Below are 23932 nucleotides of genomic sequence, written 5' to 3'. Positions count from 1 at the left end.
ACTAGCTACAGCTAGCCGTGAGCTGGATTCCGTATAGATACCCATCTGCAGAACATGGTGTGTAATTGCTTTGTGTTATTATTGCACTATGCTTTTCACCAGTGAAAAAAGGCTTTTCACAGCCTCCAGGGTTTAGGGCTGGCAGATTTACTGTAGGCAGCTGTCACATGCATCAAGTTCTGGGAAAATGTCCCTCTGAGGTTAACGAGAGGAACAGACTAATCATTTTGGAGGGTTTGTTACTCTGTGGATATGAGAAATCTCTATTACTTTTCCCTTTCTCCTCCCCCTCTGCACATTCTCACCCTTTATGCGTGTGTGCATATTATTTATATATTTCTGCTTGTCAACTGATTGTGACATGTATTTTCCTGAATGAGGGAAATGCCAAGAGTGAGTTGGCCCAAGCCCTTAATTATAGCTGAATGCCAGCTCTGCTGTGCCTACGGATCAATGTCCCTCTCCCTTCTGCTGCTGTTCAGCACTGAGATGCCTGTTGCTGGTGCATCTTGAAGAAGCTTAGAGAGGATCAGAAGGTTCTGTGCAGGGAGGAGAGACCCATTTACAGCTGGGTGTTAAAGGAATCAGAGCGTTCAATGAACTGGTGAGTCCCAGCCCCCCCCCCCCCCCGCCTGCTCTCGCTGGATTTCACTCATGGTGCGAGTACAGACTATAGCCCTGAGAATAGCGTAGTGACTCCAGTGGCCTCACTTTGCAGATGCAACTCCCCCAAGTTAGAGAGGAACACAATGGCCCGTGTGCGGCAATTATAAAGGGGAGAAATAACACTGATATTAAAGAGTCAGAGCATGGCCACACTGCCCGCAGAAGGAGCCTCCCAGCAGGCTGGCAGACTGGGGCTACTATGGCTCACCCTAGTGCTCTAAAAACAGCTGCATAGATCGTGCTTTGAAGTGTGGCTGGGGCAGGAGCTCAGACCTTGAAGCCCACCCTGCTCCAGTGAGTACAGTGGGGGGGGCTGAGAGCCATTGATAACCCTGGATAGAATGGAATCTACTTCAAGCCAGGGGGTACGGCAGCCCCTCCAGCACCCTTCATTCCAGCATCTCTGCCCCGCTCTCTTGGCTACAGAGCCCAGGCTCCAGCCCAAGCCACAACTTCAAAGCGCCGTCTACACTGCTCTTTTTAGAGCGCTAGAGCGAGCCCTCCTAACCTGAGTCTGTTGACCGAGGCTGGGAGGTGCCTTCCGCAGGCTGTGCAAACATACCTTCAGTGCCCTAGCTGGGAATAGAACCCAGGAGTCCTGGCTCCCAGTACTCTCCCCTAAACAGATATTTGATATTGCCAGTCTGCGAGTCCCTAGACTCCGCACACAATATCCCTGTGTGCAGCAAAGGGGCCTTTAGCACTTCTAAGATCCTCACCCAAACATTGCAAAGTATCATCATCCTTCTGCTCTTTAGCAATGTCCAGTGCCTGGCAGGAAGCCTGCGGCTCTAATCAACACAGCCTTGTCTTCCTCAGGGTGTGATTTCTCCCCTCGCCCCTGATAACGGGCAAATCCCATGGGGCTTTCTTGCCAGTCACCCAGAGGTTGGTGCCATTGCAGAAGTGACCTTTGCCATACTGAAAATCAGCTGAGCTGCCTTGTCACGCAGTGGCCATGTGTCCCAGCTGCCCTGTCCCACAGCCATGCTCTGCCCTTATCGTTCAGCGCTCTTGCACAGAGCTGGATGTCACAGTGGTGTTTGTGCTTCCACCCACTGCTCACTGCCCAGTTGTGGTGCTGATGCATTTTGACTGGCTGTCTTTGGTTTCTGATTGGCTGCTGCTTGCCTCTTGCTTTCCTGCTGCTCTGGGTGAAACTGCCAGTGCCACTAAGAGCACGTCCCTGGGTGGAATGCAGTGACGGGAGTGCTGGAAGCTTAGCATTTCATCAGGAAGCCTGTGATTTTTAGATGCCCCTGTCCTTGCTGACTAACGTTGCTGGACAGTTGCAGGGGGTTATGTTGCCTTCACGCTTCCTCACTAGGGCCCCTCTTGATGGGTCCTCTGAGATTCCCAGAGGAGCTGGCTGGCGTGGAAGGGTGTGAGTAACTCCCATGCTGTCTGGGTCTGCCGAACGGGCGGGGAAGCTTATCAGACCAGGAGCCTTCCCATGGGATGGCCAGGACGTCTCCCCGGCGGTCAGGCTGAAAATGCCACCAGCATAACCTGCCATGGTAGCTTGGCAAGTCCTCCTGCTGTGACTGAGCAGCCCCCACAAAAGTAGAACATGAGTGAGGCAGGAAAACCTCTGCTGGGCTTCAGTTTGTGTTCCGGGTGCCAGCCTGCCCCAGAGACCACTGTAGAGACCAGCAGCAAGGTCTCAGTGCTGCGTTCACAACGAACTGAGAGGTCAGCACTACTTGGTGATGTAGTAAGACCTACAGGGTTACCCTGCAGAGAACCTGGCAGCACACAGCCCACTACACACCAATCCCTCTTCAGGCTTGACCACTTCGTAACAGACAGACTGGCCAAATCCAGTCAGGCATGAAGACAGCAGCTCTCGCAGGAACATTTGTGGGACGGAAAAGACTTTCAGACTCTGGGCCTAAGATACCAGGGAAGTAGAAAGCTAACCCAGGAGGGGCCAAATTCACCACTGGGATAAGCAGGCACTAATCCACTGACCTCCATTATGATGGCCATAACTCTGTAGCCAGACGTCTTCTCAGGAAATAAGGAGAAAGTTGCGATTTGCCTTCCTCTCAAACAGGGAGTCTTGGGAAATAGCTAAGAAGCCAAGAGGCCACCCAGGCAAGCAGTGGCTCTTGTAAGGCACTTTGGGCTTAAAGTTTGTGGGGATGGATACTGCAGGTTTAAAGGCCAGAAGGGCCCACTGTGATAATCTAGTCTGACCTAGGGTGACATATTGGGACAGAGCGTGGGGTGTGTAATTGGATCCTATACAAGACAAAGCTCCAAATATTGGGACATCTGGTCATCCTAGTCGGACGGCCCGCATAGCACAGAACACAGACCCTCCCCCACATCCCTCATCCAGCCCATAACTTCTGTTTGAGAGATAGAGGCTTGTTTACCAAGACGTCCAGTCTTGATTGACAAACTTAGAAGGCTGGAGAATCTCCCTCAGCCCTAGGTGAGCTGTTCCAGTGGCTAATTCCCCTCACCATAAAAAATCTGCACCTCATGCGCTCCCCGACTCTGCCAGCCTCTGGAAGCACCAACATGGCCAGGCCTTCACAGGCCCCGCTCTCTGGGCAGGTTAGTAATAGGCACGCACCAGTCCCTGAGCATGCCGAGCATCTTTGCCACTGGACACCCAGAATTCACAGATCTGCTACTCCCAAGGAATAGCACACGCCAACTTACCAGTTACACTGCAGGCTCACCGCTCCACTCAGTGCACAGCATTTAGCTGGGGTTACAGAGAAAAACAAGACATTTATTTAACAAAGAACAAAGATTGAGAAGAAGCAAATAGAATTAAGGGAAACAAATGGTGACACATAAAATCATAACACTCTTTCTAACGCTTAAACTTAACTAACAAGACATTCCGCTGTCTCATAAAGGTTAGCTTGCCCCATGTTTCTTTCCCAGCATCAAACAACCTAACCAGCTGTGATCTTCTGTTGATAAGACAAGCTTATCTGCTTGGAAGTGTAACTGGGTGTATCCTGCACTAATCCCTCCCCTATCCCCCAGCTATAGGTCCAAAGATCCATTGTCTTCACTCGCAAAAAGGATGTCCTCCTGCTGCTTTATTTCTTCTAATATAAATTCCCTGCCTGGAAGATTTCACAATCCCTTGTTAGCAATCAGCTCAGACTGTAACTGGGTGGCCAGTGTGACCTGTACAATACCCAGTTTACAAGTAGCTTTTGCCTGAAAGAATCTTGTTGAGCACCTTTTGGTGACCAGCCTCCAGTCACAGACCTGAAGAACATAACTTGCAGTCTATATACATAACTCCTTCCATATTATCCATACATACATTTCACAATGATGATGAGGACCAGGCTTTCAGTAGAGACCTTGCATGACACTCTTCGGTGAACTAGTATTTAGATACCAGACCCACAGGATCCCCTCAACCCTATGCACCCCACTGCCAGTTGACACCAAGCGATCCCTGGGTCACAGCCTTCTCTGGGACGAGCTAAATAGATTGATCTTTGTCTCTCGCTGCAAGGCAGGTTTTCCAGGACTCATACATTCTTGTAACTTTTTCTGAACCTTTTCCAATGTTTTAACAATCTTTTTGCAATGTGGACACCAGAACTGGACACAGTATTCCACTAATGCCATATGCAGGGGTTATAACACATCCCTACTTTGGCTCAATATTCCCCACATTACCCATCCAAGGTTTACATTAGTTGTCTTAGCTACAGCATTGCATTGTGAGTTCAAGGTCAGTTGGTTACTTGCCTTTACCACAAGTCCATTTCTGAGTCTCTGCCTTCCAGAACAGAGGCCCCGCCACCCCAGGTGTGACCTACATTCTTGATTTCTAGATGTGTGACCTTATTATAGCTAAATGCAAAACTCATGGTTTTTAAGTGAGCCCCACATACCCTGTGATATCTGATATAGCTAATACATTATAGAACTGACTTGAGAAGTTTTCTGACAGTAACCTAGAAATGGGTCTCTTTTAATTATTCTGATCTGTGTTTGCCAGTTGGTGTGTGTGTTCAGGTATGCACATGTATATGCCAGAGTGTGTGTGCATTCGTGCAGCTTTCTGTATTTCATATTTAGTCAATCTTACAGCATTTATCACAGACAGTCAGCACCCTGATTAGAATGATAAGGAAGAGATACTTAATCCTACTTAGCCGCCCTCGGCTGATGTCAGTTAATTATGAATTTCCTCTCGTCAGCCCCAGCTCATAAGATCTGCAGCAATATATAGGGTGGTAGCGAGACATCCTCTCCCTGCCCAGGGGATGAAGCCTGATTCGCTTCTTAGAGCCTGCCTGTTGTTTTATTTTCAGTGTTTCATTAAAGATAAGGGAAGCTGCAGGCAGGCAAAGGTATAGGAAAGCGAGATTATTAGGTACACTGGCAGGTGCTGAGCTCTCTTCAGCTGTTTGCTTGATGACGGGTCCTTTAATAGCTATTTGAATTTTTTAATTAATTGGGTTTGGCTGAGTTTGCACCTTATGCTCCCTTTCTCCAACACTCTGGTTACTGCACACCTTCTGGTCTTCAGACTGGTTCTCTGCCCCCTTAGAGCAGCACATGGGCCATACTAGACTGTGGGCTTGTTTCCAAAGACAGGGTGACACCCACCCTGTGAGAGTTGGAGGCATCTCACAGGACACCACTAACTGCTGACTTCAAACCTGTAACCACAGATCAGGCCAATACCAACTGAGCTGAAGGACAAGGTCTCGCAAACATTAGCTCAGGCCGATGAGATGAATAGGGGGTTCAGATGGCTAAGAGAAGAGACAAGTAGGAAAGAGGCATTAAAGATGCCAAAGGAGGGTTCAGGTGAGTATGTTCGCAGCAACAGAGGCTGGGGTGGTTACAGGCAGAAATGAGAAGAGGGAGAGGGAAGACCGTTGTTAGGCACTCGAGAGAAGAAGAGCCACCATTAAAGACAGACCAGTACCTACAATGTGCGTGGTTCTTTACAGGTATCACTGTACATGGAGGGAAGTCCAGGAAGGAGGGGGGAGGAAGGAATTAAAAGCATCATAGAAATTAGAGCTGGAGAAGATGTCGTAGGCCATGTAATTCCTGCAGTGCAGCCTGTGCCCTCAATTCCTTTGGCTGCAGCATGTTAGCTGCAGGGAGGAGAGCAGTTCCAGGGCTATGCTGTGCACTTCAGCGGCAGGGGTTGGGCCAGTCTGAGCTCCAGCATGGAAAGATGATTGGCACACTCTGCATGTTGCCATAGAGACACCCAAAGCCCTTTCTACTCCTAACATACTTTGTATTCCAGACACATTTACAATGGGAAAGGACGTCTGGCGAGCATGCCTCCAACTCTGCTTTATTGCCATTGTGGTCTCCAGAAGAAGGGAAGGAAGAGGTAAGGGGGAGAGGAGATTGGGGGCATTCATGCTGTTTCTCTCTCTCTCTCTCTCCTCCCCTCCCCCCCCCCCACTCCAGGAACTGAACAAGTCAGAGGGCAATATGGGGCCCAGGGATCAGGGAGTTGTTATTATTTCCCATCCCCAATAATATGCTGGGCAGCTAAGAGAGCAGGTAAACTGCACACATGCGCCCTGCCCCCAAGAGTTTACGGTCTCATTTCATACAATAAAGGGCCAACTAAACAGTGTGGTGGGGGAGGCTAGATCTGTCCCAGTAATAAGTGGCAAGGCTAGTGCACAGCATCGCTGATGTATCGGGTTTGGGGCCCAAAGGGAGGCTGTTGGCATTAAATAACAAATGGAGTTAATTTCTGAAAATCTCGGATCTCCTTCCTCAGCAGAATTTCCTGGCAACCTGAGCTGCTTGAATAACTACCTCTACCGAATAGACTGTACATGGGAGACAGATGGAAGAGTGGGGGATGGACCCTTTCACGTGCATTTCACAAAGTAAGTTCAATGCCTACTCACCGTCTGCCACGCTGGGGCCCTGGGTCAGGCAGGAGGGCAAGCAGAGTAACAGGGCAGGAAGGGCTCTCTGGATTCCTTGGCCCTGAACTCTCCCCAACAGCCAAATCCTAGTGGTGTCCTCCACCTCCTCGCTTGTTGGCTTGGCTTTCACCTGCTGTCCTTTTCAGGGCAGACACGTAAGGCACTTGCTGGAGCCCAGGACTGCATTTTTTTGCATTTACACACAGGGAAGACCCCAGTTCTATGAGCCCTGTGCAAAGTGACTCCTCCGTGTGGTGACTGGCAGTGCCACAAATAACTAAGGCTGAACTCTTAAAGTAACTAAACCCATTACTCTCTCCAGCATAAGACAAACTTTCAGCCCCTTGGTTATTCTAGCGCCGTCACGCTGGATGAGAATTACAGCTGCACACTGACTGCCAGAGATGAGCTGCACAGACAGCATCACTGCACAATTAACACGGCGGAGAGGTTCACACAGCAGGACAATTACAGCATCTTGCTACAAGGTGGTTTCTCTGGGAGGAATCGCACATACGTTGCTTTCCCGGAATATGAACCCAGTCTGAACAGTGAGTACCACCCATTGCAGCTATGGGACGGGGGCCAGCTGATCCCTTTGGAATGAGAGTGTTTGGCCTGTGAAGTTCATTGAAGAGCGAGACTTCAGTGGCAGCAAGTGAGACTGATGGGGATGCAGAACCCCCACCCTTGGGCAGCATGGCCTGTACATGTTATATATGGGGGCAGACCATCATGCCCCTCAGGACTCTCTCTGGGTCTCATTCTTCCACATGCACCCCAGCCCATCCTTAGGGGTCATTCTGCCACCATCCTCCCTTGCTTTGCTATCTGCCTGGGGCAACATCCATCAAGCCATCACTGCAGTTTGAGCCCTGGGGGCTCCCCCTGCTGACAGCTGCACTGTTTGCTGGGATAGAGGAAGGACTGGGGAGCCTTGGGAAATGTGAACAATGGGCCTGATTCTCAGCCCCACTAAGACCACTTCACAATGCACAGTGTCCCAGAGGGGTCTGAAAGCTCCCTAAAGGGGATAAAGAGGATTTTCCCAGTTGGAAGGAAACCCATTTTGCAGCAGCCCCTCTGGTCTCTGTCCCCAGCACAGAGCACGTCCGTGCGTGTTCATGGTAGGGAGGGCTAGAGCATAATCTGCTTTGTGATCCCTCACTGGCATAGCAGTCCCTCAGGGACTGTTCTAGTTGGTGTTACATTACAGAAGCCCTGTGGCTGCTTTAACTTGCACTGGGGGCTTATTTGTTCTCCTGCTGACCCCAGGATCATGGGATGGGTAGAACCACATTTATGTCCCCTAGCTGTGAGCAGCCTAGGACTGTGCTCTGTGTTCTGCAGGTCTCTCAAAGCCAAGCGTTTGGAATAATTCCTCTCTCTGTTTCCAGTAAAGTGTGATCCCCCCTTCAACCTGCAGAGCAACATCAGTGCCAGTAAGTGCCAGCTTTGGTGGAGTGTGCCATGGAGTCTAGAGAATATTCTTCAGTATGAATTGGAGTATAAGGAACACAATACATCCTGGGAGGTAACTATACCTGCTCTCAGCCTGGATGAGCCATACACAGATGCCTGCTACTACAGTTCAGAGCAACTGCACTTGTGTTCCCCCTCCGTGGTCCACCAAGGATACCCAGTCTAGGCTGCCAGCTCCTTAGCCATCACCTCTCTTGGGCAGAGACCTGTGTCTCACTCCCTACTGACCAGGGGTTTTCCAGTGAGTCTGCATTGTTCCCTGCTAGCACTGTGATACTCCCAGTAAGCCATTCTGCCTAAACAAACCAGCATCTACACTTTGCTTTTTCTCCAGAAGCTATGAACAGCTGTAATTGCCCACAGCCCTTACAAAGCAAGCACATTTATTCTTCAGGTAAAAACATTACAGAGAAAACATATTAAAACGATCAAAGAATTTATATGCATGCTAAAATGCTTACCAGAGATCACCGCCCTCCACCCCCAACTCAAGAAGGCCTCTGGTAAGGGCCATCAAGGGATTTTTCTGTGTTTACAAGGTCACAACAGCTTTAGCACAGAACTAGCCTCCCCATGAATGGGTCTGTCCTTCATTTATGCAGCTTGGGCCACTGATCCTGAAACTTCAGGAACAGGTGATCACCCTTCTTAGGGTGCAGCCAGAGGCGAGAAATTTGCATTCAGCTCCTCCTAGAGATTCCCAAGGCAAACCATTTTACACTGTCTGTCCCCAAAGTCCATTCTTGTCTGGCAGGTTCAGTAAAGTCAGTGGCATGTCCCCCCTCCGGCTCCTACACAGAGGTGTGGCCAGGTGGGTCTGCATGTTGCCCTGTCCGCAGGCACTGCCCCTGCAGCGCCCATTGGCTGTGGTTCCCAGCCAATGGGAGCTACGGGGGTGGTGCTTGGGGCCGGGGCAACGTGTGGAGCCCCCTGGCTGCCCCTAAGCGTAGGAGCCAGAGGGAGGACATGCCACTGCTTCCGGGAGCCACAGCACACGCAGAGCAGGGCAAGCCCCCAACCCTGCTCGAGGGCCAGATTAAAATGTCTGAAGGGCTGGATGCAGCCTCCCGGGCCATAGTTTGCCCACCCCTGGATTAGCACCTAAGAATGTAGAGTCAGGATTGGGGAGCTGTCAAATTGTTCAGAGTACCAGCCCTTTATTGTGTGTTGCTAATAAGAGTTATTTCTTAATAATTTTCAGCAGGCACAGCACAAACAGCTGTTCAACTCAGTGACAAAGGTAGAAATCGAGGCTATGGAGTTTGAAGCAGGCATCATTTATACTGCGAGAGTTCGCTGCAAAACTTCCCAAGCAGAGGAAGGTTATAAAAGTCAGTGGAGTGAGTGGAGCCAGACAACTGAATTTCAAAGAGCAGCCCCCCCAGGTGCAAAGAACATTGTTTTGTTCCATTTTGTTTCATATGAGCCCTAAAGTCACTTTATAAAACAGAGAGAGAAAGAGACATGCTGGGAAATGGAGGGGCTGTCAGCAGCAGGTTCATGGATCAAGAACAATGTCTTCCAGCCTTTTAAAGTCAAGTCACTTTCTTTCAAGGTTTTAATAGCTTCTGCTTGGTTCATTTGCATTGCTTGTTTGTTTAAGAAGTTGGATAGAATTCCACTCTTTATACGAAAAAGCGGCAAAGAGTCCCGTGGCACCTTATAGACTAACAGCCGTATTGAAATATGAGCTTTTGTGGGTGAATACCCCCTTCGGATATCCGACGAAGTGGGTATTCACCCACAAAAGCTCATGTTTCAATACGGCTGTTAGTCTATAAGGTGCCACAGGACTCTTTGCCGCTTTTACAGATCCAGACTAACACGGCGACCCCTCTGATACTCTTTATATGGTCATTTGTGAGTTGATTCTGTTAATGGAATAATTCTTTTTATAGGTTTTTCACAGGTCCCCAAAAAGTTCTTTCACAGAAGCATGATACAGATTTTGTTCATTCCTCTATGTCTTGGTGTCATACTCTACATAATTTTGAACTTCAAGCTTTCCTTAAGGTACATTATTGTCCTTGGCACAAGCCCTGGCTGCCTTTTCTAGTTTAATGTAGTTTCTAGTTTTAAAGTTTAATGAGTGTGTATATCATGTGTCCACACATCAGGGCTGCTTCTTGCCTCTGCACCAGAGTCAGGTCTTTGAATGTCATGGGCTCAGAGGAACATGCTCTGCAAACATTCCCGAACATGCTGTCTCCACGTGCTCGCAATAGTTAGCGAACCAATACTCAGAGTAGGGGGCGCAGGGTGCACTTCTGGGATCCTAAACTCAATCAAGGAGCATAGCTGAGACTATGCAGAGTATTTACGGCTAAAAGAATTTTTTTAAACTTTGTGCCAATTTGCCTAGATGTAAAATAAGGGTGACTGGTATGGAGCATTGGCTATTAATGATCAATCTGCCATCTACATTTAGATCTTCCCTGGCTGGACTCCTGCCAACGGGAACTACACTAGCCAGTGTGTGAAGTGCCCTTGTGACTTAGTTTCTGTGTTTCTTAAGTTCTGAGCAGAGCAAAGGACCAGGAGGTAAAAGGGAAAAAATGGCTCAAACCTCTAGCTGTCATGGCCCAACACATGGGAGCTCTGAGATGGAGCTCTATGTAGGGACGGGGGATCTACCTGGGCAATGTCCAGAGTTGCATGAAGGTGCTGGAATGCAGTGCTGAATCTGGCCTGGGTTAGTAGCCATGGGGAATGGTGTGAGGACCCAAGCACTAGAACTTAGGTGTAAAGAACCTGGGGCAGCTGCTATTCCCACAGTGCCACCAGAAGGCCCTGTAGAGGCACAGCAAGGGAGCACTGTGGAGAGCAGGTGCCACAGGAAGTATCACCCATGAGACCTAGAGAGACAGTACTCTGCTGCCCTCTGATTGGCCAAGTGCACCTACTTAACCCCAGGGTTTTTCCCAGGAATTTGTCTGGGCAGCCACACAGACTTTGGCTTGCTGCAATGCCAGACTTTGCCTCATCTTCTGGTCTCTGAGTCCAGTCTGACTCTGATCTTGATTCCCGCCCTCGATTCTAACCCGGTACTGCCTCTGACCTTTGACCCCTGCCTGACTCTGGTCCCGACTCTTTTTTACGGGGCCTGCCCTTGATACCTGGCCTTGCCCTTGGCAGCCGGTATCAAGTGGAGTGCCCCAAGGGTCGGTCCTGGGGCTGGTTTTGTTCAATAGCTCCATAAATGATCTGGAGGATGGTGTGGATTGCACCCTCAGCAAGTCTGCAGATGACACTAAACTGGGAGGAGTGGTAGATACGCTGGAGGGCAGGGATAGGATACAGAGGGCCCTAGACAAATTGGAGGATTGGGCCAAAAGAAATCTGATGAGGTTCAACAAGGATAAGTGCAGAGTCCTGCACTTAGGACAGAAGAATCCCATGCACCGCTACAGACTAGGGACCGAATGGCTCGGCAGCAGTTCTGCAGAAAAGGACCTAGGGGTTATAGTGGACGAGAAGTTGGCTATAAGTCAACAGTGTGCCCTTCTTGCCAAGAAGGCCAATGGTATTTTGGGATACCTATTGGACACTGGTGAGGCCTCATCTGGAGTACTGTGTCCCGTTTTGGGCCCCACACTACAGGAAGGATGTGGAAAAATTGGAAAGAGTCCAGCGGAGGGCAACAAAAATGATTAGGGGACTGGAACACGTGACTTATGAGGAGAGGCTGAGGGAACTGGGGATTGTTTAGTCTGCAGAAGAGAAGAATGAGGGGGGATTTGATAGCTGCTTTCAACTACCTGAAAGGGGGTTCCAAAGAGGATGGCTCTAGACTGTTCTCAGTGGTAGCAGATGACAGAACAAGGAGTAATGGTCTCAAGTTGCAGTGGGGGAGGTTTAGGTTGGATATTAGGAAAAACTTTTTCACTAGGAGGGTGGTGAAACACTGGAATGCGTTACCTAGGGAGGTGGTAAAATCTCCTTCCTTAGAAGTTTTTAAGGTCAGGCTTGACAAAGCCCTGGCTGGGATGATTTAATTGGGGATCGGTCCTGCTTTGAGCAAGGGGTTGGACTAGATGACCTCCTGAGGTCCCTTCCAACCCTGATATTCTATGATAATTCCTCCAACTCCGGCCTGATGACTCCCATCCTGGGTGGGCGGACCTCAGCACAGCTGTGACCACTAGGAAGACCTCCTAAACCCCAGTCTTTAAAAAAAGGCTTTTCAGATGGCACAAGGAATAGTGCAGGATTATGCACTCTAAATTTAATAAGACTAGTACTTCTGTAAGATGCTTCATTCCTGGAAAGGTTCTGAGGTGATTTAGATCAAACAGTTGCTGTAAAATGCCCTGCCAGATGAATTCATACGAAGGGGAACAGTTCAGACAATTCTCTAATACTGTTACCCTGCAACATATATTAAGACTCAGAAACCTCAAAGGGGTCTGCATTGAGGACTTGCAAACATACATTTTATCCATCTGGACTACAGTTGTCTCCAGATAGACTGCACTGTTGATATTAAATGCACACACATAGCTGTGTAGCCATGCACAGACAGATGGCAGGAGCCATATGAAATGGGCCTTTCCTGGAGTCTTTCCAGAACAAAGTTAAGTGTTTTGGTTTAATCTTTCGCAGTGTGCTGCGGGTTGCGATAGAAGGTGGAACATTTATCTAGATTTGATAGCAGTATCATCTTTTTCCACAGGGCAAAGAACATCTTCTGCCTGAATGTTCCCACCCCGGCTGCTTTCTTCCAGCCTCTCTACACCTTGCACAATGGGAATTTTAAGGTAACAGCAAATTCTCCTTCTTCTTCATGATCCTTCCCCTCAATGTGGGAAGGTGGCTTGTGGGTTCTCATCACTGCTTCCACTAACAGGCCTCACCAGGCCCATTCCGACACAGAGCTTTAGTCTGCCTGGAAGTTCCTCATTCTCCACTCAAACACCTGCCTCCATATTCCTCCTGCTCCATCACCAACCTCCTCTCCACCTGGGAACGAAGCCCTCCCATCCTGAGCATCTTCCAGTCACTGCCTCCCTTCCTTTATACCACCACCATCGGACTTGCCCAATCCCCACTGGACCTTCCACAACTGCTGCTATCAGGCTCTTCCTTGCCTAGCCAAAGAACTGTAGGAGAATCAGTCAGACCAGACTATCCGGGGACACCCCACCCACACTGTCCTGTTAAATCCAGCTGCTCCTACCCCATGCACTGAGGGGGCGTCAGCAGGGAGGGTCACTGCCCCTTTATGGTCAGAAGTACAGGATCCTTTTCCTTCTACCTGAAATCAGTTCCCCTGGGCTAGGGTGACCAGAAGTCCCGATTTTTATAGGGATGGTCCCGATTTTGGGGTCTTTTTCTTATCTAGGTTCCTATTACCCCCCCACCCACGTCCCGATTTTTCACACTTGCTGTCTGGTCACCCTACCCAGGGCCAGTATCAGCCTTGTCTCCTTCCTCCATTCTCTCTCCATCCCTGCCTGTGCTTGGGGTTGGCTGGTCTTGGGTGAGCCTTGTTGCTCCCCATAGGATGTCAAGTCCCTTGTCCCCCTACATTGAGGCCCTCTGGGTAAATTAGCACTTACTCTGACTGCTGAAAGTTGCAATAGGCTCCAGTGCCTGGCAAATGCAAAATCAAAGCCTGGGAGCATTTCCCGCCTCAGTAGTGCAGTTGCCTTTTTCCTTATCCCCTGCCTGCTTCCCTTTCTACATACCAACTGGAGATGCTGTCCCCCAGGGAGCCAAGATAGCAGAGGCTGCTCAGGGTCTGGCTCAGGAATGAAAGCTTGAAGGTCATCAAAACTTCCATCAGAGAAAGCAAGGGCCTTATTCTCCACTCCATTACTTGAGGTTCACTCAGTGGAGTTGCACTGATGTAGAACTGATCTAGCCCCTGGTCTGCACTGCCAAAGCCTATGGAAAGCAATAGTTCAAGAATTCCTTTGCAAATTCTGCCTCTCCCCACTAAACAGTATTTACTGTTCCTTGCTTCAGGACTGGATTGGACCTAATGAGACATGTGGCCAGCTCAGAAGAGATGACACTAACAACCCAGGCAAAGTGACTATGGATGGAGTTCCTGGTCTAAGTGCTCATGATGTCATTTCCCAGCTCTCCTTCAAGTCACTGGCAAAGACCAAAATCATTCCTCAGGAGGACCCTTGTGGCCCTGCCTCCAGGCCCGACCAGCAGTACCTCCAGAGCAGGTATGTGAGTGTGGAAGAGGTGGAAGCCAGGCTGCCATCATTGTTCCTACAAAACCACGTCGATGACGCAGGTGCCCTGGACTTCTCTGAAAGAAGCGACACCAACCTTGGCAGCCCAGACATGAGTGGGAACCATCCCCCATATTTACGGGACAGTCAGGGTGACTTCTTTATGCCACAGGAGTCTCTGGAGCTGGAAAGTTTGTCCTTCTGTAGTAATGACTATTGCACCCTGTGCGGCAGTTACTGCGCAGGTGGTCCAATTCCTGCTGAACTGCTGCAGCTCACCGAGGAGGACGGTCAGGTCAAGCATTAGATTGATGGGAATGACAGACTCTCACTGAAAGCTGCTGCAGATACAAGTCACCAGGTCTGCCACATCCACCCGCTGGCCCATCTGAACCCCTTGTGCAGTTACAGGCTCCATTAAACTTTGGGCCAGATCTGGAGATCCTTTCTTAAAAGCAAGTTATGTCCAGTCCCTGCACAGTTGGCCCAAAGAGGGCAGGCACAAGAAGCCCCCTTCCCTTGCTGCCCCCCTCAGCGCAGGGGGTGAGCACAATCACGGTTTCTGTGACCAGGTGAGCCAGGTCTGTGCCAACCTAGCAACATGCTAGGCTCCCCAAGAGAGGCCGTACCATGTCTTTCCCCCACACCAGCCATGGAGCTGACTGGTAGCAGAACTCCTCATGCACCCTCTGGAGGGATGTGGCAGAAGGCACACCCTCCCTTTGTGCCTCCCTGGGGCAGAGCCGCGCTGCAGTGCCCCCAGAGCACCTCCCTAACCGCCGCTCTTACTAATCAACCACCCAGTGGCTTCATATTCTGTACCCCAGACAGAGCTCCTGCTGTGCTGAGATCAGGGTGAAGTCAGACACGAACAGCAAACCCTGCACCAGGCTTACACACATTTCAAATATGGTGTCGCTCTTAGAACCACGTATGATGTTTGGTGAAAAATAATGCTCTTCCAGCGATGGACACTAGTGAGATGCTGCATTTTCTGCTCCTTTTAAACTGCACCTGAGTTCACAAGCATGCCTATAATGTCTTTATATACTGTGTTTTGCTGTTTACGAGCCTGGTAACTTTCTAGCTTACATTAAACCCAGTGCCTTGCTTATGACTTGAAAAGATTTATTTCAAAACACACTATGAGTCACAGGGCTGATTCACCATCTGGGGTGGGTGGAATCGCACCCCAAACAATGGGGCTCAGGCTTTTCTTAGGTAATCCCATTATCCAGGCACTGCTGCTAAACAAGGATTCTGTTTTGGGAGACCTTCATTTTGTAGGGAAAAGCAGTCCTGGAATCCAGACTCCACAGCCCATTTACTCCTCGGTGCCTTTTCTGAGACAGCCACTGATGGTGCCAACTGGGGCCTGTTTTTTAATGCTCTAATCAGGAAGCTTTTCTAAACCCTGTCTCAGATTAGGAGATTAATATGGCCCATGGGCCTCCTGCTGTCAATTAGATTTTTTTAATCTTAATTTTAAATAGCACAAGGGGGCCCAGGCATGCCTTTTACAGCTCACAGCTGTTCATCGTCCAAGGAGAGGGTGGGAATTTGATGCAGTCCTAACACTCTTTTTATCATTTCTCCAAACTCAGAATTGGTAGGTAAGGTCCCATGGGAAGAAAAGCTAAGGGGTAAAAGAGATCAGGAGCATTGGCAATATTAAAGACAAAACAGCAAACTACCCCAATGTGAAGGAAGGATAGGAATAGTAAGAGGCCAATATGGCTTCATGAGGAGCACTTTAATGAACTGAAAATCAAAAGGAAATCCCACAGAAGTGAAAACTTGTACAAATTGCTAAGGAAGAGGACAAAAGAACAGTACAAGCACATGGGAACAAAATCAGAAAGGCAAAGGCACAAATGAGTTACATCTAGCAAGGGACATAAAAGGTAATAAGAAGAGGTTCTTTAAATTCATTAGGAGCAAGAGAAACTAGGAGGTGTATCTATAAGGTGTATCTATTGGGGTTCCATAGGGGTCAGTCCTGAGTCTGGTACTATTCACTATTTTAATTAATGACTTAGATAATGGAGTGGAGAATCATACAATCATGGGACTTGAAGGGACCTCGAGAGATCATCTAGTCCAGTCCATGCTCTTACATCGTTTGAGATGCTTGGTTGTGCTATAGGTCTGGTTGCTAGACCATAATCATGGAAAAAAGAGGAAGCAACAGTAATACCCAGCCAACTTGAGGAAAGATTTTATTTGATGCTTTGTGGTGGGCAGTGGCATTCGACCAGGTTCTTTCCTTATTTATCAATGGTTTGATCATCCCCTTCCTCAGAATATAGCCAAGGTACTTCATCTCTATGGAACTGAGCCAGCAGTTGGTCATGAGCCCCACAGCCCTAAGGGACTAGAGTATCACTTGGACACCTTTGAGGTGGGGTAGACCGCTCCATCATTGAGGCATGCAGCAGCATATGCTCAGTGGGGCAGAAGTGTCTGAAATGTCACAGGAGTGCCATGGAGCCTAAATGGAAGGGTCTGGAAGTGGTACAGACCCAAGGGCATGGCACATGCAGTTAACTCCTTGGACTCAGATGCTAAGGGGTTCTAACCCTAACCCCGGTCACTTGCCCACCAATCAAACCTCATGGGCCACCTCTCTGACTCCTATGAACATCTCAGAAGGCCCTTGCCACTTTGCCAGCAGTTTGCTATCTGCAGAGGAGAGCAGCCAAAGAGTCCTATCCGAGGAGAACGGGATAGGGTTCTCCTGGACACTTCTATTCTACTGTTGTTCCTGTGTGTTCTGTGCTGCTCACAGGTTCTCCCTGACAAAGACCCCTACCAAATCCAGTCTCTCTCTCTCTCATTCATCTTGAGACCATACTGGATCACTTTCTGGCTAGTGATGCCTTGTTCCTGCCAAGACGCCTGTAAAAGATCCAGTATCCCCTAGGGTTGTTGAACATCCAGCAATTCATAGGGTGAAAAGCCGGTGGAGGATTGTGGAACCTCCCAGATTGCAAACACAAATACAGGTGCATTCTGTCCCAATTCCAGGCTTCCCTAGTTACAAATTTTCACAACAGCTGCCTTAATGTGTTGTGAAACCACGCTACTAGATCATCTGTTTGTGGGCATTAGACAGGAGATTTTTATCCAGAGAGTTTTCAGGAGAGCCGAACTTTCTCGTATTAACTGGGATGTGAAGGCTGTGCCCTAACCCGTCAGGAGAACTTGTGGAAAGCCCACTCCAGCAAATACTTCCATTCACTTGGTTATTGTCTGTGATGTTGCTGAGTGCAGGGGCTACAGCTTCGGGTACTGAGTGGCATAATCTTCAATCATCAGAATAAATAGTTACCTGCTTGAGCTCGGTTCCTGGGGCCCTACGAGGTCTTCCCCAACCCTACCAAAAGGGGTGCTCACCAAAGGAAGAGGGCCTAAGGAGGTCCTGTGGTCCAGCTGGGGGGTCATCAGTGGGCATTTCAGACAGGATTCACAATAATCTTTAATGTCAGGATTAACTGTGGGCTAAAAGAACTGGGCCATTATCCTCTCTTGGATTTACTCCACTCCCAAGTGACCAGACCATGACACATCATGGGCAAATTTTAACACCTGGTTTTGATACAACTTGGGGTCCAAGAGTTGGGTTTGGCAGGCTCTGGTTTGTTTATCCTGGACCACTCACACCCAGAAATCCCTTTTTCACTCAAAATGGGGGTAGTGAGTGTTCTGGGCAGGATTAACCAGCACTTCATTTCCACCGGCCATATAGTGGCCTGAAAACTGGTCCTCTCTCTGTCTTGTGATGAAGTTCAGACCCTGTGTAAGAGTAGTGGGTTGCCCCAAGGGGGAGGCTGTTCATATGGCCATTCCTCAGGAGGCTCCAAACTACACTGCACTCTGTGTACCTTTCCCAGTCTCTTTTCACAGACCCTTTGGGCCTTGAGTGCCTCCCTTCAGACCCAACACTGTTCCTGGCATGACTTTGCTTTGGGGCCAACCAGCTCAGAGTTGGAAGAGGGGAAAACTTCTTTCGGCCTAACTTTTCCTTGGGTCTCTAAATTGAGTGCCAACCTCGCCTTCCTGGCCACCCTCAGAAGGCTGGTTACAAGTCCCCAGCCCTGGTTCAATACAACTGGGTAAGTAGGTGTCAGGTCACAGCAATTGACATTTCACCCTATCAACACCCCCACTGTTAATCTGACTTTAGCCAGAGGGTAGGACAGATTGTCCCCATGAATACATGCTACATATATCCATTTGGTCCCTTTTAGAGCTTGGGAGCAATCGATTGCTCTTGTATGAATATCTACCTTGAACCTGAGTCAATCAGGTCCAGCACCTCAGTCCCTGCCATTGTAACCGGGACTACTTAGGCCTTCAGCCCAAGGTTTCTAAGCAACAGTTGTGGGCATAATTGCATTGTATATTGGGGCAATCTTTGTACCATTTGCCTTCCTTCCCCCAAATAAAACCAATTAGGGACCTCCCTTTCTTCTCAGCTGGGACTCTGTCAGCTGGCCCACAGCCAGGTGCAGGTTCCAATCCAGGGAGTACCATGAGTTCACCCTATGGCCCAATTCAGCCCTTCCCAAGGGGTCTCTTGGAGCTTGGGTCCCCTTCCCTGTTGGAGCTGAGCCATGCACATTCGAGTTCCCCAGTTTGCCTGGAGGCTCACACTCTATTTCAGCCTCCAGGAAATTCACTATGAGGTGTACTGCCTCCTCCAGGTGAGACACTTGGTGGCAGCAGACCCTCTCCTTGGACCTCACTGGGAGAATTTGGTAAAATCGTTCTGACGTCACAAATTGCACAATTTCCAGTGGAGAACAAGTCTCTGGTTTCAGCCAGTGAGAACAAAAATTTAAAAGTCATGGGGGCTACAGCCCTTGGCCAGGACTCTAGAGTAAATGGTTCACATTGGAATAACCGGCAACAGCCCTCTTCACTAAGTCCCAGGTGGTCTAGTACTGTGGTTTTGAGTGTCCCATAGTCCTTTGCCTCCTCTACTCCAGGGCATGATACTTAGCCTGGGCCTCTCCTGGCAGATAGGGGCCACTAAGATCACACCCTTCGACCTGAAGCCACTGGTATACCCCAGCCACTTGCTCTAAAGTCTCTAGGAAGGCCTCAAGAGCATCTTCTGGCCCCATTTTTGAGAAGACTTCTCCATCACCCACAGTGAACTGCAGCACCCCCGCCTACCTGAGGGCTCCGATTCTCTGAGGTTAATAGATGAAGTATAAACTGCTGCCATTCCTCCTGCCGAGTTTGTTGGAACTGTTGTTGTAACTAGAGTTGCTGCTGGGTCAGAATCTGCTCTTGCGCTGGTCCTCTCATCGCTGCTCTAGAAGCTGTTGTTCTCCCATCCATTTCAACACAGCTTCAGGAGCCATGCTTTTTCTAGGCAGTGGTAAACTCTGCTCGCGTTCTCCACCTGGTATAATTTGGTGGGGCTGTTGACTGGCTTGGTAACAAAACAGTCAGCCACACCCAGCTCTGGTTTAGCCTTCAACACAGGCTCTTTTATTCCTCTATCACACAAAGGCAAGAAATATTGACAAGTAACAAAAACGATCGTCGTAACCTGGACTGATACTGCAGGGTACTCTACCAGCAGTGGCTCAAGGGTCACAGCCCTCCCTTAGCCTCGGGGGGACCACAGGATCTACCTGCCCTGTTGCAGCCTTTCACTACTGCTGCTCAGAAAAGTGTTTGTTTGCCTCTCCTACCTCTCTGCTTATACACACTGAGTCCTTCCTTATATTCTGCAGCTGAGAATCAGAGCCACTCATTAGCTGCTGCTTATCTGTATTAGCTGGTTCTCAACACATACCTGCTGGGCTTCTCCTGGCCATAGGCCCTTGAAGGGGGCAGACAGCAACAGAATTTCTACATCATCTGCCTCTTTGGAGCAAAGGAGGAGTTGAAGCTGACCCCCAGTTTACAGGACTGAGTGGCAGACAGGTTGGTGATGTTGTCAGCAGTGACACAGAATGGGATGAGCATAATGGAATCCAGAGTAAAGGCACACACACCCACAAGTTCCTCTGAAAAAGAAAAATGCCAGGAACAAAGACAGGCCACTAATGCATTTGCACAAGGGCCTGGCTCAGGGATCTGAGGGGAAACAAGAAGCTAAACCCAGAATGGAAAACTGCTGTGGTTCTTTTACAAATTAGCCTGAAAGTGGCATTAACAGTGTTGTCTGCCACAAAGTGCTGAAATACCAGGGCAGCCAGCGGGACTATCAGCACAGAAGGTCTATTTTTTAAAATATGTGTGAATAATTCTTGTGACTTGCAGTGATATCCAGCATCAAATGCTGAGATTCTGGGAAACAAAATGGAAAATATTCTTGCTCAGACATGGGCACAGGCACACACACACACGCATGTGCGTGCATGCACACTCCACAGACCTGAAGAAAAATCCCAGAAGATTTTACCAACATTCCCATATATTTTTGTCCCTCATCTCAGCCCAGTATAATCCCCCAAATCTCTACTAATGATGTCACTTCAGTTAAAGCTCTTTGGCAATAGAATCAAGCTGACTTTTAACAGGTGCTATTGTGAAATAGGTTTCAGAGTGGTAGCCGTGTTAGTCTGTATCAGCAGAAAGAACAAGGAGGACGTGTGGCACCTTAGAGACTAACACATTTATTTGAGCATAAACTTTCGTGGGCTAAAGCGCACTTCATCAGATGCATGCCGTGGAAAATACAGTAGCTATATATATATATATATATATATATATATATGAGAACATGAAAAAATGGGGGTTGCCATACCAACTGTTAATGAGACCAATCAGCAGGAGAAAAAAAACTTTTGTAGTGATAATCACTTGACATCTGATTTGTGATTGCTGGTGAGTATTTGCTTTACTCACCAGCAACCACACAACAAAAACACTAACCCAGGAACCTATCCTGGCAACAAAGCCCATTGCCAACTGTGTCCATATATCTATTCAGGGGACACCATCATAGGACCTAATCACATCAGCCACACTGTCAGAGGCTCGTTCACCTGCACATCTACCAATATGATATATGCCATCATGTGCCAGCAATGCCCCTCTGCCATGTACATTGGCAAAAACAGACAGTCTCTATGCAAAAGAATAAATGGACACAAATCAGACGTCAAGAATTATAACATTCAAAAACCATTCTGAGAACACTTCAACCTCCCTGGACATTCAATTACAGACCTAAAAGTTGCAATTATTCAACAAAAAAATCTTCAAAAACAGACTCCAACGAGAAACAGCAGAACTGGAATTAATCTGCAAACTAGACACCATTAAATTAGGCTTGAATAGAGACTGGGAGTGCATGGGTCATTACACAAAGTAAAACTATTTCTCCATGCTAATTTTCCCTCTACTGTTACTGACACCTTCTTGTCAACTGTTTGAAATGGGCCACCCTGATTATCACTACGAAAGTTTTTTTTCTTCTGCTAATAATAGCCCACCTTAATCGATTGGTCTTGTTAAGAGTTGGTATGGCAACCCCCATTTTTTCATGTTCTCTGTGTATATGTATATATATATTATATTATACATATATCTTCCTACTGTATTTTCCACTGCATGCATCCAATGAAGTGGGCTTTAGCCCATGAAAGCTTATGCTCAAATAAATGTGTTCGTCTCTAAGGTGCCACAAGCACGCCTTATTCTTTCATTGTGAAATCGCGCTCTCTCCAGTACTGTGCAGCCGCAAGAAAAGCTGCCTTCCTATCTCTACCAAATAATGTGCTGTTTAGTCATCTGTTTGTTCATTTCAGGAGCGAGTGATCAGAAGATGAGTCTCTGCACAGTTTTCTGCAATGTAACTGATGTGACACAAATGCAAACTAATTTTAAAAGAAATAAAAACCTGTTCCTTACATTGGGACAGAGGGATTCAACCCAGACTATATCCTCTGAGTTAGAGGTTGGATTCTCTTTACAACATGGCTTCTATCTATTATCTATTAATTCAAAGCACAGTTTGTTTCAAGTGTCAGATGTTGGTGCACGACTAGAACACAGAGCTGGAGCTGCAGAGCACATGGGTCGTTGCTTGACAAACTCCACCTCAAAGCGGCAGAAGCCCAGCCTGCAATAACAACTGTTTCGGTTTCCCTGTTGTTGCTATTAGCTGGTGGCTGAGGGCACAACCCCTTCAGGCAGTGCTACCGGCTAACAAAAGTACCAGTTGTTTCATGGTTTAGTAAGGACACAGGATGACAGTCATTCTGGAAACAAAAAAGGTTTAATTTTTGGTGAAACTGTTGAGTGTAAAAGTGAAAGACAGAGAATGCTGGTTCCAGTCAGACAAGTGGGTAAGCGCTGGACAAGCTCCTCCTATGCAGCTCTGTCAGTGAGCCTCAGTTCCAACATCCATCTCCCCTGCCACTCATGTTCCAAGGTCTCTACAGTTCTGCCCTGGCAACTAAATAATCCTGGCCTGCAGAAGCCCTTTTCTCCACCTCTCACTATTCCAACTTTGCTCAGCTCTGCAGCTTTTGCAATGTACCTCAGACTTGGCCTGCAGTACCCTATGCTGTTCTTGCTCTAGGCCTCCACGTTGCTCACTCCCCTCCCACTCAACCCCATGTACCCCCTTCCAGGCAGTAAAATCACCAGAGGTTAAAAATAGCAAATCTAATCTTCAGTAATTAAATCTAATCTAAAGATCTGTTCCTGCCAGGGTTTCTAGAGCATTTCTGAAGAGATAAGCACTAATCAAATACAGAGATCTCAGCTATCAATTTTGAAAGTGCAAACCATGATATCTGATGCTATGCAGATTCCCATTCTAGCAGCAGTTAACAAATGATCTCCTCCCAGTAGCAAAGAGGGTGAATGCAGACTTTTTTAACAATAGGGCAGCCAGGGTTAAAGTTGCAACACCAGCCCCCAGCATTTTGAATTGTTTTCTCTTTGGTGGTCATACCCAGGATAACGGCATTAATCGGGAAAATTCCCAAGGCCCCCAGTCTCAAAGCTGCAGAAAGATAATTCTAGGGCAGGGGTGGGCAAACTATGGCCCGCGGGCTGGATCCAGCCCCTCGGGGCTTTGGACCCGGCCTGCGGGATTGCCACCCCAGTGGTGCCACTCCACTCCGGGAAGTGGCCACACCACGTCCCTGCAGCCCCTGGGGGTAAGGATAGGGCGGCAGAGAGCTCCGCATGCAGCTCATGCCTGTGGGTACTGCCCGCAAAAGCTCCCATTGGCCAGGAACGGGTTACCGTAGCCAATGTGAGCTTCGGGGGAGGCACCCACAGGCGAGGGAAACATGCGGAGCCCTCTGCACCCCCCCCCCGATCCCCAGGGGCCGTGCAGGGATGTGGTGCCAGCCGCTTCCCGGAGTGGTGCCGCGTGGGGCCAGGGCAGGCAGGCAGGGAGCCTGCCCTGGCCCCTGTGTGTGCCGCTGCCACCCCGGAGCCGCTCTAGGTAAGCCTGCACCCCAACTCCCTGCCCTGAGCCCCCTGCCACATCTCGCATCCCTCCTGCACCCCAACTCCCTGCCCTGAGCCCCCTGCCACATCTCGCATCCCTCCTGTACCCCAACCCCCTGCCCTGAGCCCCCTGCCACATCTCGCATCCCTCCTGCACCCCAACTCCCTGCCCTGAGCCCCCTGCCACATCTCGCATCCCTCCTGTACCCCAACCCCCTGCCCTGAGCCCCCTGCCACATCTCGCATCCCTCCTGC

The 23932-nt window shown here is 48.8% G+C and overlaps 1 protein-coding gene across 2 annotated transcripts; it reads left to right on the top strand.

Annotated features, from left to right (window-relative positions):
- The first annotated feature begins 503 nt into the window (after positions 1-503).
- Positions 504-15359, top strand: LOC311527531 (interleukin-9 receptor-like). 2 transcript variants are annotated; one of them, XM_084641623.1, is made up of 9 exons: positions 504-604; positions 5927-6016; positions 6422-6530; positions 6930-7123; positions 7970-8106; positions 9256-9439; positions 9953-10067; positions 12727-12811; positions 14022-15359. In XM_084641623.1, the coding sequence occupies exons 2-9, from the start codon at positions 5938-5940 to the stop codon at positions 14547-14549; spliced, it is 1431 nt and encodes a 476-aa protein (XP_084497749.1). In that variant the 5' UTR covers positions 504-604; positions 5927-5937; the 3' UTR covers positions 14550-15359. The 2 variants fall into 2 exon arrangements, with proteins under 2 accessions (XP_084497749.1, XP_084497748.1); XM_084641622.1 differs by having other exon boundaries at positions 6419-6530.
- The last annotated feature ends 8573 nt before the right edge of the window (positions 15360-23932 follow it).

Source organism: Lepidochelys olivacea (assembly GCF_965140295.1).
Source record: "Lepidochelys olivacea isolate rLepOli2 genome assembly, chromosome: 10".
Lineage (NCBI taxonomy): Eukaryota > Metazoa > Chordata > Testudines > Cheloniidae > Lepidochelys > Lepidochelys olivacea.
The sequence above is the reverse complement of the archived record's forward strand: the minus strand, read 5'-3'. Positions and strand labels throughout refer to the sequence as shown.

Coding starts and splice junctions, on each gene's coding strand:
- LOC311527531 (XM_084641622.1), top strand. CDS start 5,938: ATGGGAAAGGACGTCTGGCGAGCATGCCTCCAACTCTGCTTTATTGCC. Junction 9,440..9,952: donor TCAAAGAGCAGCCCCCCCAG/GTGCAAAGAACA, acceptor TTCTTTTTATAG/GTTTTTCACAGGTCCCCAAA. Junction 12,812..14,021: donor TGCACAATGGGAATTTTAAG/GTAACAGCAAAT, acceptor TCCTTGCTTCAG/GACTGGATTGGACCTAATGA.